This window comes from Coregonus lavaretus (assembly GCF_964263955.1).
Source record: "Coregonus lavaretus genome assembly, chromosome: 23".
Classification (NCBI taxonomy): domain Eukaryota; kingdom Metazoa; phylum Chordata; class Actinopteri; order Salmoniformes; family Salmonidae; genus Coregonus; species Coregonus lavaretus.
In genome coordinates, this window is record NC_140010.1 from 19,945,033 (window position 1) to 19,961,737 (window position 16,705).

Sequence of the window (16,705 nt, forward strand, 5' to 3'; positions counted from 1 at the left end):
CCTCGTTGACCCTCCGGAGGACCTTGAAGGGCACCACAAATCGGGGGCTGAGCTTCCAGCAGGGCAGGTGGAGCAGGAGGTTCCTGGTGGAGAGCCAGACGGGATTACCAAGATGGAACACGGACCCTCACTGCGGTGGCAGTCTGCCTGCTCCTCCTGATGGCGGACAGCGCGCTGGAGCCTCACGTGGGCAGCTTTCCAAACTACCACCGCAGGGGCTTCGGTCTGGCTCGGAGATCAGTAACAAAATCTATGGACAGATGGGACCAAGGCCGCTGAGGCACGGGAAAGGGAAGGAGTTTCCCTGCTGGAGGGTTCCAGGGAGATTTTGTTTGGGCACATATGGAGCATGAATTGACATAGCGGGCGACGGCCTGTTCCAAGGTGGGCCACCAGTACTTCATGGAAATGGTTTGAATGGTGCGGGTGATAAATGGATGTCCAGCGGCGAGGGATGTGTGCACCCAGGTCAACAGCCAATCCCTTACCCCCGTGGGGACGTAGATGTGCTCAGGAGGGCAGGTAGCAGGCATGGGTTCCCTCTCCAGAGCCTGGTGGATGTCCACATCTATGTCCCAAAACAAGGGGCCAACGATATGGGAAGAATGATGGGCTGGAGGGCACCTACAGGACTCTCAACCGACGTGGAATCACAATGTATCCTTGTGCCCAGGCGGTGATTTTCATCCTCGACCAGGAGATGGTGGGGTTATGACGTTGGAGCCACGGGAGGCCGAGGATGACTTTGTGTACGGGTGCAGTGATGATGAGGAAGAGAAGGCTTTCCTGGTGCTTGGGTCCCACGGTGAGGGAGAGTGGTGCTGTGATGCGCGTGATTGTGCCGGATCCCAATTGTTGATTATCCAGGGCTTGAACCAGAAAAGGAGAGGAGAGCGGGAATGAGGTGATGTTCAGGGAGGAGGCGAGGGCCTGGTCGATGAAATTCCCTGTGGCACTGGAGTCCACTTGAGCTGAAGAGACAACACCTGAGGGAAAGCCAGCCAGTGAAATGGAAACCAGAAAGGATTTGGCGGAAAAAAATTATGAAGGAATACTCACGACTACCCTGGGAGGGATGATTACGGGGTCGTCCCTCTTCCCCAGTGGACCTCGGGTTGGGTGGCACCAGACACAGCTGGAGCTGGTGCCCCTCCTGGCCGCAATAGGAACACAGCCCCATCTGTCTCCGGTGACGCCACTGCTGCAGAGAGGTGTGTGACCCTATCTCCATGGGTTCAGGCTCTGCCTCAGGAAGGCCAAAGGAGGAGGGTGAGGGGCGAGGGAGGTGCCGGCGCGCCTGAAGAAGGTTGTCCAGACAGATGACCATCGTGATGAGTGCGTCCAAGGAAAGGTTGTCGTCCCGGCACGACAACTCCGTCTGGACCTCCTCATGCAGTCCTCTACGATATAGGGTGCAGAGTGCCGGTTCATTACATCCACTGGAGGCTGCCACGGTCCGGAAGGTGAGGGCGTACTCCGCAGCGGTCTGGGCATCCTGCCGGAGTTGGAATAGTCTCTCACTTCCCTCTCTGCCCTCCGATGGATGGTCAAAGACCGCCCTGAACAGAGCCATGAACCTCTTGTAGGAACCCAGCTCTTCCTCTCTCCCAGACGGCTGTAGTCCTCTCCAATGCCCGCCCGGTCAGTAGGGAAATGACAGAGGCAAACTTGGACCTCTTGGTGGTGGGGGCTCCCATCTGATGGGCAAAATAGAGGGAGCACTGGAGTAGGAAACCACGGCATTTGTATGGAGTCCTGTCATACTTGTCCGGGAGGGACAGTCGGGCATCGCCTCCCTGGGAGGACTGCTGGCTGGGCTGGGGAGCTAGCTCACTGGGACGACTCATGGTAGGAGGCCCTCCGCTAGTTGTAGGTGAATCCTCTCGGGTGGTGTCGAGGCGGTGGAGGACGCGGAGGACCTCATCCATAGCCGCACCTTGTTGCGCCAGCTGATCGTGGTGTTGACGGAGTAGGTGTCCCTGTTCACCGACCGTCTGGTAGATGTCTTACTCTTCTGCTGCTTCCATAATTAGTGAGGCAGTATTCTGTAACGTATAAGCAGGGAGTCAGGAAGCAGGTGCAGAAGGTGTGTGTGCGTAATGATAGTTGCTAGGACCGGTGGTTAGTAGACCGGCGACATCGAGCGCTGGAGCGGGGGAGCGGGAGTAGGCGTGACAGTTGTGCTATTAGATGAAGCACGGTGATAACACATTAAGTCAATAATAATAATAATAATAATATGCCATTTAGCAGACGCTTTTATCCGTTTCCTAAACTCGGTCCTTGGGACCCCAAGGGGTGCACGTTTAGGTTTTTGCCCTAGCACTATACAGCTGATTCAAATAATAATCTAATCATCAAGCTTTGAATCAGCTGTGTAGTGTTAGGGCAAGAACCAAAACGTGCACCCCTTGGGGTTTGGTAAACACTGCATTAAGTTGTATAAATACAAAATATCTGACATTGTATTCCCATTTGAACTTTGCTGTGCTTTCAAATGGTTGAAAGTGCAGTGATAACACATTTGGGAATTCAACTAACTTCTGGCTGTCTTTTTGAGTGGTTGAATAAAGGTTGAAATCTCATTGATCAACATCTCAACCAAATATTACCCAATTTTCCATGTTGAAATTACGTGGTGTGCCTAGTAGATACTGTAGGGCAAGCTAATTATGTCTTGCAAAGAAACCAATGCTTGAGAAATTGTGCATTTTTCATTGAAACCCTCTTCAAATCAAATCAAATCAAATTGTATTTGTCACATACACGTGTTTAGCAGATGTTATTGTGGGTGTAGCGAAATGCTTGTGCTTCTAGCTCCGACAGCGCAGTAATATCTAACAAGTAATATCTAACAATTTCACAACATACAGGTAAAAGTCAGTAAATTAGAATATTTTGAAAAACTTGATTTATTTCAGTAATTGCATTCAAAAGGTGTAACTTGTACATTATATTTATTCATTGCACACAGACTGATGCATTCAAATGTTTATTTCATTTAATTCTGATGATTTGAAGTGGCAACAAATGAAAATCCAAAATTCCGTGTGTCACAAAATTAGAATATTGTGTAAGGGTTACATTTTGAAGACACCTGGTGCCACAAAATAATCAGCTGATTAACTCAAAACACCTGCAAAGGGCTTTAAATGGTCTCTCAGTCCAGTTCTGAAGCCTACACAAACATGGGGAAGACTTCAGATTTGACAGCTGTCCAAAAGGCGACCATCGACACATTGCACAAGGAGGGAAAGACACAAAAGGTTATTGCAGAAGAGGCTGGCTGTTCTCAGAGCTCTGTGTCCAAACACATTAATAGAGAGGCAAAGGGAAGGAAAAACTGTGGTCAGAAAAAGTGTACAAGCGATAGGGATCACCGCGCCCTAGTCAAGATTGTGAAAAAAAACCCATTCAAAAATGTGGGGGAGATTCACAAGGAGTGGACAGCTGCTGGAGTCAGGGCTTCAAGATCCACCACCAAGAGACGCTTGAAAGACATGGGTTTCAACTGCCGCATACCTCGTGTCAAGCCACTGTTGACCAAGAAACAGCGCGAAAAGCGTCTCACCTGGGCTAAGGAAAAAAAGAGCTGGACTGCTGCTGAGTGGTCTAAAGTCATGTTTTCTGACGAAAGCAAATTTTGCATTTCCTTTGGAAATCGAGGTCCCAGAGTCTGGAGGAAGACAGGAGAGGCACAGGATCCACGTTGCCTGAAGTCTAGTGTAAAGTTTCCACCATCAGTGATGGTTTGGGGTGCCATGTCATCTGCTGGTGTCGGTCCACTCTGTTTCCTGAGATCAAGGGTCAACGCAGCCGTCTACCAGCAAGTTTTAGAGCACTTCATGCTTCCTGCTGCTGACCTGCTCTATGGAGATGGAGATTTCAGGTTCCAACAGGACTTGGCGCCTGCACACAGCGCAAAATCTACCCGTGCCTGGTTTACGGACCATGGTATTTCTGTTCTAAATTGGCCAGCCAACTCCCCTGACCTTAGCCCCATAGAAAATCTGTGGGGTATTGTGAAAAGGAAGATGCAGAATGCCAGACCCAACAACGCAGAAGAGTTGAAGGCCACTATCAGAGCAACCTGGGCTCTCATAACACCTGAGCAGTGCCAGAAACTCATCGACTCCATGCCACGCCGCATTAATGCAGTAATTGAGGCAAAAGGAGCTCCAACCAAGTATTGAGTATTGTACATGCTCATATTTTTCATTTTCATACTTTTCAGTTGGCCAACATTTCTAAAAAATCCCTTTTTTGTATTAGCCTTAAGTAATATTCTAATTTTGTGACACACGGAATTTTGGATTTTCATTTGTTGCCACTTCAAATCATCAAAATTAAATGAAATAAACATTTGAATGCATCAGTCTGTGTGCAATGAATAAATATAATGTACAAGTTACACCTTTTGAATGCAATTACTGAAATAAATCAAGTTTTTCAAAATATTCTAATTTACTGACTTTTACCTGTATACCCAATACACACAAATCTAGTAAGGAATGGAATTTAAGAATATATACATATATGGACAAGCAATGACAGAGCGGCATGGACTAAGATACAGTACAATATTATAGAATAGAATACAGTATATACATATGAGATGAGTAGTGCAAGATATGTAAACATTATTAAAGTGACTAGTGTTCCATTTCTTAAAGTGGCCAGTGATTTCAATAGGCAGCAGCAGCCTCTAATGTGCTAGTGATGGCTATTTAACAGTCTGGTGGCCTTGAGATAGAAGCTGTTTTTCATTCTCTCGGTCCCAGCTTTGATGCACCTGTACTGACCTCACCTTCTAGATGATAGCGGGGTGAACAGGCAGTGGCTCGGGTGGTTGATGTCCTTGATGATCTTTTGGCCTTCCTGTGACATCGGGTGCTGTAGGTGCCTTGGACATCTCATTTACAAGGAAGTCTCTGTAATGGATGATATCTTGTGATGATTAATAGCAGCTTGGCGAAACTCCTTTTATGGAACTCTGTCTGCTGTTATAGGCCTGAATACTACACTTCATAATGAGATGATAACATTGAAATGTTCCTTACCACTGCATCTCACCTCTTATTTTACAACAGCTGGAGAGCAATCATGGGAAAATAACATTGTATTACAGTATCGCAAAGATAAAGTTTTGTTCAGGGTAGTTTGTCCTTATTCATCATACTGTACAGGAGCTCTACAGTGTCAATATCATTGACCTGAGTCATTAGCAGCCTCATCCGCTGCACACGATAGCATTGATTGCTCTCGTCACAGTATAACCCCATAGGACATTACTACGGAAATGACAATCAACATGACTTTGTCTGGACAGTAGAGGTTTTCTGTATCGGTTGCAGAGGAAAGTGGTGTTTGTGTTGTTTCCTAAGAAATGTATAACAAAAAATTTACAATATTTTGGCCAAGTGATGAAGATACCATGAAATCAATAGTGATTGGACAGACAAGTACAGTAAAGATGTTTTTCTTATCTTACGCTGTGCCTCCTTTTCTGTTGGCTCCCAGGAGATGTCACTCCCAGAGAGAGCAGCCCTTTCATCAACAACACTGACCATGACCGAGGAAACTACTACGATGGCAAGAACATGGCTCTCTTTGAGGTATACCACATGTCAAGGCGTTTGATATCATAAATCATGTCATGTAATTAATTACCACATAGGTTTTATGCCACTTTAATGTAAAGTGAGAGCTAAGTGCTTACCTGGATTATATTGGAGTATATCATCCAAACGTGTTGCTTTTGTTTGTTGTATATTTGGATGTCTTCAATGCCATGACGTCCCGATTCAATGTCATTGTGTCCTTATTGACAGGAAGAGATTGAGAGCAACCCCATGGTATCCTCCCTCCTCAACAAGCTGGCTAACTACACCAACCTCACCCAGGGGGTCACTGAGCACGAGGAGTATGAAAATGAGGAGGGGGTCACGAAGATTAGAGTCAAGGTATGGACCACATGACCGTTGTGCATTATTGAGAAGTTCTCCTGGTGGGTACTTTGTGGGAGACCTCGCTAAAGAGGTACAGTAGTAGACAGACATTGTATTAACTCTCAATCCACTTGACAAGGACATTGTTGTTCGATCACATGAACATCTATTATTATTGTGCATACCAACCTGAGTTGACTTGGTTAGTGGGGTGGCTATGCAACAGCACCTCTGAGAGCAGAGCGCGTGTGAGAATATAAGGCAGCATTCTTCTGACCAACCAACCAAAGAAATACTCCTACTGTTGCTATTCAGCGTCACAGCACCAACACGAGGCCACAGAAACCAACCATTCCCCTGTCCCCTGACAATTACCCCAGCACCTCTCCCTGCTGGAGATCTGATTGGCTCAGATCTATGGAGACAGAGTGGATAGTGAGGATGCCACTCCAGGTTGTGAACGGTCTTTGAACAAGGGCCACATTGACCCTGATAAAAAGGCGTATAGGAGAACCGACAGCAGTATTGAGAGAGTGCTGTGTTGCGTTATGGGATATATGGTATGTACTGTACTGTATTCATGCAGTGTCTTTGTGTGTGTGTGTGTGTGTGTGGGGAGGGGGGGGGGGGGTAGAGTTCTCTGATCTTGAAAGAGTGGGGTCCGTTGCACCTTTGGAGCATAACAGGGGGTGCTTGTGTCATCAGGCGGTGGATAACACACTGGAGTTGTTCATTTATCCTGTGGTGATCGGGGCATGGATTGTATGGCTGTAATGAAGTCGAACAGATCATTGTAAAGGTAGCCTGTTACTGTACACTGTATAGCATTGTGTTTGGCTGTTATATTTGGGTATTCCTGCTTTCCAAACTGTGCAAGCACACAGAGCAAACATAGTATTATTTCACTGAATAGTTCTGTTGTTAATTTCTCTGGAAAACTGCAAAGGACTTCAAATACTTTACTGTTATGACATATGAGCATGAGTTGGGCATGAGGAAAATAGACTGGGAACTGTGGAAGGATTCTCTACTGATGTTTTGTTACTGATGTTTTGCTCAAAGGACATTGCAATGTATTTGAGCAATACATCTGTCTACTCATTGTCTGAAAAGCCAATGCAAACTTTATCCTTATACCACTCTCTCCCTAGACCCTAGAAATATAATTATTTACGTTTTAAATTCTAAACTATAACACACGTTTATACTGCAAACAATTTATCTGTTGTGTTTACATAACTTTATCAGACAATATTTGTAAAACTTCATTTGCAAACACAGGAGGATGGAACAGGCTAAACCAAAGCAACTAATGTGATGAAAGTTGTTGCAGGAGGATTGGGGTGGTATGGTTTGCATGTCACAGTGTTGAGTATGTGTAGTTTCATGAGAGTAACCCAGCTAAATGATGGGGTTGCCTGAGACTGTGTTTGTAGTCATGTCCCTACAGGGCACAGTTAAGCAGCTGACTTCAGACCATTGACTTCACCATTGTTGTGTTTTTATGCTGCTGAGATGGTTTGATGGTTGCTAATGAACCAATTTTAAAATAAAATAAAATGCAAATAGTGTACGGCTCTGATAATAGTCTGTCGGCTCAAGTCTTTTTGCCAACATTACAATTGTAGACAAAAAATAATCTCAGTATTTATTGTGGCAGATTTTATTTTATTTATTAGTATCCCCACTAGTCGACACCAACAAAAAAAACATTACAGACAAAATACTTTACAATTTACATACATTTAAAAACATGAACATGTAGTGTGCATCTAGCAGTTACTCATACATATCAGTACATACACTATCTCTAAAATATTTTTGGACACCCCTTTAAATAAGTGGATTCGGCTATTTCAGCCACACCCGTTGCTAACAGGTGTATAAAATCAAGGCACACAGCCATGCAATCTCCATAGTTAAACATTGGCATTAGAATGTCCCGTACTGAATAGCTCAGTGACTTTCAACGTGGCACCGTCATAGGATGCCACCTTTCCAACAAGTTAGTTTGTCAAATTTCTGCCCTGCTAGAGCTGCCCCGGTCAACTGTAAGTGCTGTTATTGTGAAGTGGAAACGTCTAGGAGCAACAACGGCTCAGCCGCGAAGTGGTAGGCCACACAAGCTCACAGAACGGGACAGCCGAGTGCTGAACTGTTCGTCGGGAGCTTCATGAAATGGGTTTCCATGGCAGAGTAGCCGCACACAAGCCTACGATCACCGTGCGCTATGCCAAGCGTCAGTTGAAGCTCGCTACCATTGGACTCTGGAGCAGTGAAAACATGTTCTCTGTAGTCATGAACCACACTTCACAATCTGGCAGTCCGACAGACAAATCTGGGTTTGGCGGATGCCAGGAGAACGCTACCTGCCCCAATGCATAGTGCCAACTGTAAAGTTTGGTGGAGGAGGATTCTGTGCTTGCAACGTTGTGGTAACAGTTTGGGGAAGGCCTTTTCCTGTTTCAGCATGACAATGCCCCCGTGCACAAAGCGAGGTCCATACAGAATGGTTTGTCGAGATCGGTGTGGAAGAACTTGACCCCATGGAACACCCTTGGAATGAATTGGAACGCCGACTGCGAGCCAGGCCTAATTGCCCACCATCAGTGCCCGTCCTCATTAATGCTCTTGTGGATGAATGGAAGCAAGTCTCTGCAGCAATGTTCCCACATCTAGTGGAAAGCCTTCCCAGAAGAGTGGAGGCTGTTATAGCAGCAAAGGGGGGACCAACTCCATATTAATGCCCATGACGTTGGAATGAGATGTTCAACGACCAGTTGTCCACATACTTTTGGTCATGTAGTGTACACATAACAAGTAGGTCACATGGGGGAGTGGTGTTGTGCCGTGAGGTGTTGTTTTATTAGTTTTTTGAAACCAGGTTTGCTGTTCGCTTGCGCTATATAAGATGGAATGGAGTTCCAAATCAAATCAAATGCCAAGTCTGTGTGTCAGTACTGTGTGTAGGTTGACTATGCAAATAATTTGGAATTTCCAACACATTCATGTTTCTTATAAAGACAAGAAGTGATGTAGTCAGTCTTTACTCAACTTCTAGCCAAGAGAGACTGGCATACATAGTATTAATTTTAGCCCTCTGATTACAATGAAGAGCAAGACGTGCCACTCCGTTCTGGGCCAGCTGCAGCTTAACTAGGTCTTTCTTTGCAGCACTTGACCATTTGACTGGACAATAATCAAGATAAGATAAAACTAGAGCCTGCAGGACTTGCTTTGTGGAGTGTGGTGTCAAAAAGCAGAGCATCTCTTTATTACGGACAATTGACTTTGTAATCTCAGCAGTATTAAGCTGTATTGTACAGGATTGTACAATATTGTATTGTATGCTGTATTGTGGCTATTACAGTATACCTTACTGTACCATAAGCTGACTCATGGTAATCCTACCTCTCCTCTTCCCTTGCCCTCTACGTTGGCACCTCCAGAGTCCTCAAATGGGCACATTCATCGGCGTGTACCTGCCCTGCATGCAGAACATCCTGGGAGTCATCCTCTTCCTGCGTCTCACCTGGATAGTTGGCACTGCCGGCATCTTGGAGTCTTTCGCCATCGTCGTCATGTGCTGCACCTGTGTGAGTACTATGTAATGATACAAATGGAGGACCAAGGTGGGCTAAACTACTTACATACACACACTCCTCCCTTTTGGGGAGTTCAGGTACTAAACTGTGGTATTCTCTGCCAATCTTAGTTTTCTCCCTGAGGACATTGTAACCATACACCCACCAATATCTAGTCTATTGTATTTTTTCCTCTCTTACAGACCATGCTGACAGCAATATCAATGAGCGCTATTGCAACAAATGGTGTAGTGCCAGGTAATGTCAGTTCAACTTCAGCTTATTTTCCACCTTGAATAAGAAACCTCAACCTCTGTTTTTATGCTTATTTAGCACTGTTGAACTGTCATCATTTAACCATGGTTGATTATTATTACTATTGCATTGGAGCTATAGTCTGCGGCTAACTTATTTTCTAGTCGTTTTATCCGTATCTGTTCTCTTGCCCCATTCAGCCGGAGGCTCCTACTACATGATCTCCAGGTCTTTGGGACCAGAGTTTGGTGGGGCTGTGGGCTTGTGTTTTTACCTGGGAACCACATTCGCTGGCTCCATGTACATCCTGGGTACCATTGAAATCCTTCTGGTAAGGATAAAACAGAATGCCTGGTCATGATATAAGAAATACACAATGTTTAGAGGAGTTTTTCATGACCACATGGACTCTTCCAGGAGCTGGTACCTTGTCACAGCCTATAACAATGGCACAGTGTTTTTCCTGGACATGTCACATGGGCCGGAAAAACTCTTGGCCCAAACAACGTTTCATGAAGCTAGTGTCCCAGCTGACTCCTATTCTTGTCCCAGACATACATCGTGCCGAACGCTGCGGTGTTTGTGGCTGAGAAGAAGGAGGGCGAGGCGGAGGCCATGCTGAATAACATGCGTGTGTACGGGACCTGCTGCCTGGCTCTCATGGCTCTGGTGGTGTTTGTGGGAGTCAAATATGTCAACAAGCTGGCCCTGGTGTTCCTGGCCTGTGTGGTGCTCTCCATCATGGCCATCTACGCCGGAGTCATCAAGACAGTCATAGAACCACCAGACTTCCCGTGAGTTAGATAGTTACTCTATAGGCACAGGAAATGCTTGTGTCTGTGTTTGTCTGGTCAGATTAATGTGCACACTGTATAGGACCATCATCAGTCATCTGATCTTATAGAGCTGAATACTAACGTGATCACACATTGATATCAGTGAGACAGATATTTATAGACTCTTTACAGTGGTTACAGTGGCCAAAAGGAAAATATTCTTAGTTCTTTACACAATAAAATATCCTCATGAATATATGTATATGTTTCCCACAGAATCTGTCTTCTGGGGAACCGTTCCTTGCAGAACCACAACTTTGAGAAGTGTGTGAAGACAGAGGTGATCAAGAACGTGACGTATACCACTAAGCTGTGGGAGCTGTTCTGTGACAGCTCCCACCTCAATGCCACCTGCGATGAGTACTTCACCCTGAACAACGTCACTGAGATCCAGGGCATCCCAGGCCTGCTCAGTGGGGTCATCAAAGGTCAGCGGAGCACCAAGACAAATTCCTAGAAAACAATTGTTGCGTGGCAATAAAGTTATCTGATTCTGTGTCAGAGCCCACTTATTGGCACTACTACTACTTGCTTACTACTTACTCACTTAACAAATGATTATTGAGAGCAGGTGTCCTTAGTGTTTAGTCTACTATAATGTGAGTCTTCTGTGTCCCCTGTCAGACAACATGTGGGGTGACTACGGGCCCAGTGGGATGTTGGTGGAGAAGAAGAGGCAGTCGTCTGTCCCAGCCCAGGATAACTCCAGAGATATCTACATGCCTTACGTCTTCAACGACATCTCCACCTTCTTCACTCTGCTGGTGGGAATCTACTTCCCCTCCGTCACGGGTTGGTAGAGCAGCCATACTGTCACCATAGATATCATTGTGTAGCTACCACCATATGACATCATTGAGTTATTGTTTGTCACCCTCACACTGATTGTAAGGGTGTTACTGTAACTTATCCTTTGGAAGAGTTACTGTAACTTACGCTTTTGTGTTTTTAGTTTTGGTGTTGTTTTCTGCTGCAGACAACATTTAAATATGTTGGTGATTTCCTGAATTTCAGCTTCTGTATGAATCTATGTGTTTTCCATGACAGGAATCATGGCAGGCTCCAACAGATCTGGAGACCTCCGAGATGCCCAGAGGTCTATTCCTTTCGGTACCATCCTGGCCATAGCAACCACTTCTTTCATTTGTATCCTTGGAGAAACCATAGATATGATGACGTGCATGTGTGGAGTGGTGTGCATACATGCATGGAGTGCTGGCATGTGTGTTTTAGTGTGGGAGAGGGTATGTGTTCTGCATTTGTTAACTTTGACAGCACTATTTCTTTCTTAACCCCAACTCCCAGACATGACCTGTGTTGTGCTATTTGGTGCCTGTATCGAGGGTGTCGTTTTGAGAGACAAGTAACTACTATTCCACAGTTATTATTTACAACATGGCAACAGCTGTTATGCCATTATGTACAGTAGCGTTGATGCAGAAGCCATCCCTGCTGTGTATAACTTGTATATCAAAGACCTTTGTGTCATACATACAGTGCCTTCAGAAAGTATTTACACCCCTTTATGTTTTCCACATTTTGTTGTGTTACAGCCTAATTTAAAATTGATTCAATTGAGATGTTTTTGTCACTGATCTACACACGATACTCCATACTGTCAAAGTGGAAAATGTTTTCAATTAATAAAAAATTAAAAGCTGAAATATCTTTAGTCAATAAGTATTCAACACCTTTGTTATGGCAAGCCTAAATAACAGTAAAAATGTGCTTAACAAATTGCATAAGAAGTTGAATGGACCATCTCTGTACCACACACATATAATTATCTGTAATGTCTCTCAATCGAGTAGTGGATTTCAAGCCCAGATTCAACCACAAAGACCAGGGAGGTTTTGTAATGCCAGGAAGGGCACCGATTGGTAGATGTGTAAAAAATGCTGAATATGGCTTTGAGCATGGTGAAGTTATTAATTAGGCTTTGGATGGTGTATCAATATACCTTGTCATCGGCAAGGACTAGGAAGTATTTTAGGATAAAAATAATATCCTAAAACATATCCTAAAACACAAGGCCAAATCTACACTGGAGTTGCTTACCAAGACAACATTAAATGTTCCAGAGTGGCCTAGTTACAATTTTGACTTAAAAATCGGCTTGAAAATCTAAGTCAAGACTTGAAAATTGCTGTCTAGCAATGATCAACAATCAACTTGACAGAGCTTAAATATTTTTTTTAGGAATAATGGGCAAATATTGTACAATCCAGGTGTGCAAAGCTCTTAGAGACTTACTCAAAAAGACTGACAGCTGTAATCGCCGCCATAGGTGCTTCTACAAAGTATTGACTCAGGGGTGTCAATACTTATGTAAATTAGATTTCATTTTCAATCAATTTGTAAAAACATGTTTTCTCTTTGTCATTATGGGTTATTGTGTGTAGAAGGTGAGAACAATCCATTTTGAATTCAAGCTGTAATACAACAAAATGTGGAATAAGTCAATGGGTATGAATACTTTCTGAAGGCACCGTATTGATAGACCCTTGTTGTGCATCTAGAAGGACAGACCACATGTAAACGGACAGCGTTAGAAAGAGAACATTGTGTGCTAATAGAGTAAAATGTCATGACATAAAGGGTGTTAAGCTGATTGGACAGAACAGCTAAAGATTATTACGCTTGCATGGGTTTTTCATTATGTGTATGTGCTCAGATTTATGTCTCTCAATTTGCCTGTCTTTCTTTCGGTCTCGTTCTAAACAATACAGTACCTGTGTTTGTATAACATTCAACTGTGTCTGTTTCTGCTACAGATTTGGGGACTCCGTCAAGAAAAACTTGGTGATTGGAACTCTGGCATGGCCTTCTCCATGGGTGATAGTGATTGGCTCCTTCTTCTCCTGCTGTGGGGCAGGGCTGCAGAGTCTTACTGGCGCCCCTCGTCTGCTGCAGGCCATAGCACGTGACGGGATTGTCCCCTTTCTACAGGTAAGATTTTCCTAGAGACTGTGCCATACCCTTGCTATTGCATCTCAATAACATAACCACTTCAGCTAGTCTCTCTTTCTTCTCTCCCTCCCCTCCTCCAGGTGTTTGGTCATGGTAAAGCCAATGGGGAACCTACCTGGGCCCTCTTGATGACTGCTGGGATCTGTGAGATTGGAATCCTCATTGCATCACTGGATGCTGTTGCCCCCATTCTCTCAATGTGAGTGTGTTCAGTATGTGTGTAGAAGGTGATACTGCAAATCTGAGTCTTTCTCGCTATAGTAATGGGATGGGAGTGTTTTTTCCTGTCAGTTGTGTACAGTATTAGCTCATTGTCCTTTTGTAAGCCTATAAGTCACTTCTATTAATCTTCTCTGTGGGGCTGGGTTTCAGGTTTTTCCTGATGTGCTACCTGTTTGTCAACCTGGCCTGTGCCGTCCAGACACTGCTACGCACTCCCAACTGGAGGCCCAGGTTTAAGTTCTACCATTGGTGAGTTATTATTTTCCATGCCAAAAGTGTCAATTCAGGGATCTTACACCCTGGACCAATATTAAGTTACAGCCCAGCACTAAAACACCTAATTCATCCAATCAACTAATCATGAAGCACTTTGTGAAATAGGTAATGTAGATATTCAGAAGGAGGCAGAAGGTTCTGGTGCAAAGGTGTCCATATTTTTTCATAGTGATAGCCGGCGATTCATATTTACAAGACAAACGGGTGGACAATAAACGTACTACTCACACAAAATAACAAACTGCACTAAGCCTAAACCAGGTTTACCCTGTAGCTTACGTAGTTCTTACACGTTGCGCGTATACCAAACCCAATCTACCTAGAAACCCAAAACAGGGCTTATATCCGCTAAGCCCCTCCCTGGTACATACCCATGTCCAATGACAAGTAACCACATAATTGGTATAGAAATGTAACTGTCTTCCTCATAATTACCCAATTACATACATTCGTTTAAAACAGATGTGACCACTTCCATGTACACTTTAAATTGGGCGCACGTTAAACATGAATCATGAATTCTTACATGAATGGAACCGGCGAATGGCCGCAACCCAATAACATGTAGTGGTGCACAAAGGCTCGCTCGATCCTGTTGCACAATGCACAACTAAAATGACACAGACAAGACATGACACACCTTGCACCAACGCGACGTGGGAAGTATGAACAACGGAAAGCATTAACAGACTGAAACAGAGTCTCTAACTCGTGAGTGTTACGATGATTCTGTGCACCGAATCAACGTTTCACTCTCGTAGGCTAGAGAAAGGTAAATCACCGCATTTATGTTTGGAATCGATTATACGGAAATACCTTTCCATACAAACATTTTCTTACCGAACTGAGCATGAACTATAAACAATAGCTTATTGCTAACAAAGGAGCTAAATAATTATATTGTCATGCGCAGTGTTGAGTATAATGCTTCTAGAAATAAATGGCAAAATGCATAGGGGAAATAGAAAGCGCTATTTGAATATAAAGCCTAATGGTAGTGTGCGCGTTCGTGACAAGTGGGCATAAATCCACATCGTCACACACTTGATTAGTTGAATCAGGTGTGTCAGTGCTGGGCTGGAACAAAAGCCTGCACAGCTCAAAGGTGCCCAATACGAGGATGTAGTAACACTGAGCTAATGCCTATCCAAAAAATAAGCCCATTCAATAAGCTGTTGTCCCTGCAGGACGCTGTCGTTCCTGGGGATGAGTCTGTGTGTCTCCCTCATGTTCATCTCCTCTTGGTACTATGCTCTGGTAGCCATGTCCATCGCTGGATGCATCTATAAGTACATTGAGTACAGAGGGTAAGAGTTTGATTTTCCAATAACAGCTCAATAACGTTATACTACTGTAATGAAATTAGTAATGTCCCCACTCCCCACATAATTAAATAGAACACAGTATTATATCTATGTAGTGTCCCTGCCTTTCTTTAACCCATTTTCTGGACAGTGTGTTGTAATAATACAGTTTGGTTACTGTTTGGTGTATTGGCTTTGGTATCTAAATGTGAGATTTCCTGCTTTTTTAACCCTCTCTCTGGTCTCTTTCCTCTCAGGGCAGAGAAGGAGTGGGGAGATGGGATCAGAGGTCTGTCCCTGAACGCTGCCCGCTACGCTCTAATCCGCCTGGAGGAAGTGCAGCCACACACTAAGAACTGGAGGTGAGAGGCTGAGAGCAGTGTAGGGTGAGGATGACTCCTGGACTGAGGGCCAGAGTCATACTCAGTTATATTATTTTCAACTTAGACACATTGTACATGAACTTGTTAAATATGAAGAACATTTCTTTGATATTTGAGACCATTAATGTGTGCACATGAATGATATCTCCTTCCTTGGTCTAATGTTTCTGTACTTTAGGTTTGCAATATAGAGCTGTCACTCTGAAGACAGATGGATGATGACTGACATTTGATTGTCTTGCTGTCCTGCCTGATGACCAAGTTTAGTTGCTTGTCTTGATGTCTATCTATCTGAACATACACTGACTGTACTGTATCTCTCCCCCCAGGCCTCAGTTACTGGTGCTACTGAAGCTGGATTCAGACCTGGGGGTGAAACACCCTCGTCTGCTGTCCTTTACCACCCAGCTGAAGGCAGGGAAAGGTCTGACCATCGTCAGCTCTGTGTTGGAGGGCACCTACATGACCCTGGGGGCTGAGGCCAAGAGTGCAGAGCAGGTGAGAGACACTCATATCACATGACCAGGGTGGCAGAGAATCAGTGTTCAGACCAGGTGAGGTGTCCAGAACAGCCGCAGTTGGAACAGATTCACCCTTGGCTACTGATTTCTCAGACCCGTGCTCGCTGGAAGCAGGTGTAATTTAGCCACCCACTCAAAGAGTAAAGAGACTCCATCTGCAGTTTATAAAGCCAGGGGAGGATGGAGTTCTCAATTAATTATCCCATAACAGAGAACTCTGCCACCTGCTGGGAGGTCAGATGGGTGCGCTAAAATATTAGAGGCAAGTCGTTAGAGATGAATAATATACTCAGTAAGTTACAACCTTAATTTACAATCAAACTGGTGAAGAGAAATACATTATCTCTGTTCACCTCACTCTCTGTCCTCTTCCTCATCCCAGATTACAGTCTGATGAAAGCTGCCT

At 44.4% G+C, this 16,705-nt stretch overlaps 1 protein-coding gene across 2 annotated transcripts in view; it reads left to right on the forward strand.

Moving 5' to 3' along the window:
- The window catches only part of LOC311098745 (solute carrier family 12 member 7-like), a 39,598-nt gene that overhangs the window by 10,825 nt on the left and 12,068 nt on the right, over nt 1-16,705 (forward strand). For both annotated transcript variants that reach the window (XR_014609662.1, XM_084139293.1), the window contains exons 2-17: nt 5,521-5,615; nt 5,832-5,963; nt 9,398-9,544; nt 9,736-9,790; nt 9,988-10,118; nt 10,340-10,581; nt 10,840-11,051; nt 11,248-11,415; nt 11,671-11,769; nt 11,929-11,986; nt 13,398-13,572; nt 13,674-13,792; nt 13,966-14,064; nt 15,279-15,398; nt 15,653-15,757; nt 16,108-16,276. Coding sequence is in view for 1 of the 2 variants with exons in the window: in XM_084139293.1 (XP_083995419.1) it covers nt 5,521-5,615; nt 5,832-5,963; nt 9,398-9,544; nt 9,736-9,790; nt 9,988-10,118; nt 10,340-10,581; nt 10,840-11,051; nt 11,248-11,415; nt 11,671-11,769; nt 11,929-11,986; nt 13,398-13,572; nt 13,674-13,792; nt 13,966-14,064; nt 15,279-15,398; nt 15,653-15,757; nt 16,108-16,276 (2,126 nt within the window). In the remaining variant the exon portion in view is untranslated. The remainder of the gene's footprint in view (nt 1-5,520; nt 5,616-5,831; nt 5,964-9,397; nt 9,545-9,735; nt 9,791-9,987; nt 10,119-10,339; nt 10,582-10,839; nt 11,052-11,247; nt 11,416-11,670; nt 11,770-11,928; nt 11,987-13,397; nt 13,573-13,673; nt 13,793-13,965; nt 14,065-15,278; nt 15,399-15,652; nt 15,758-16,107; nt 16,277-16,705) is intronic.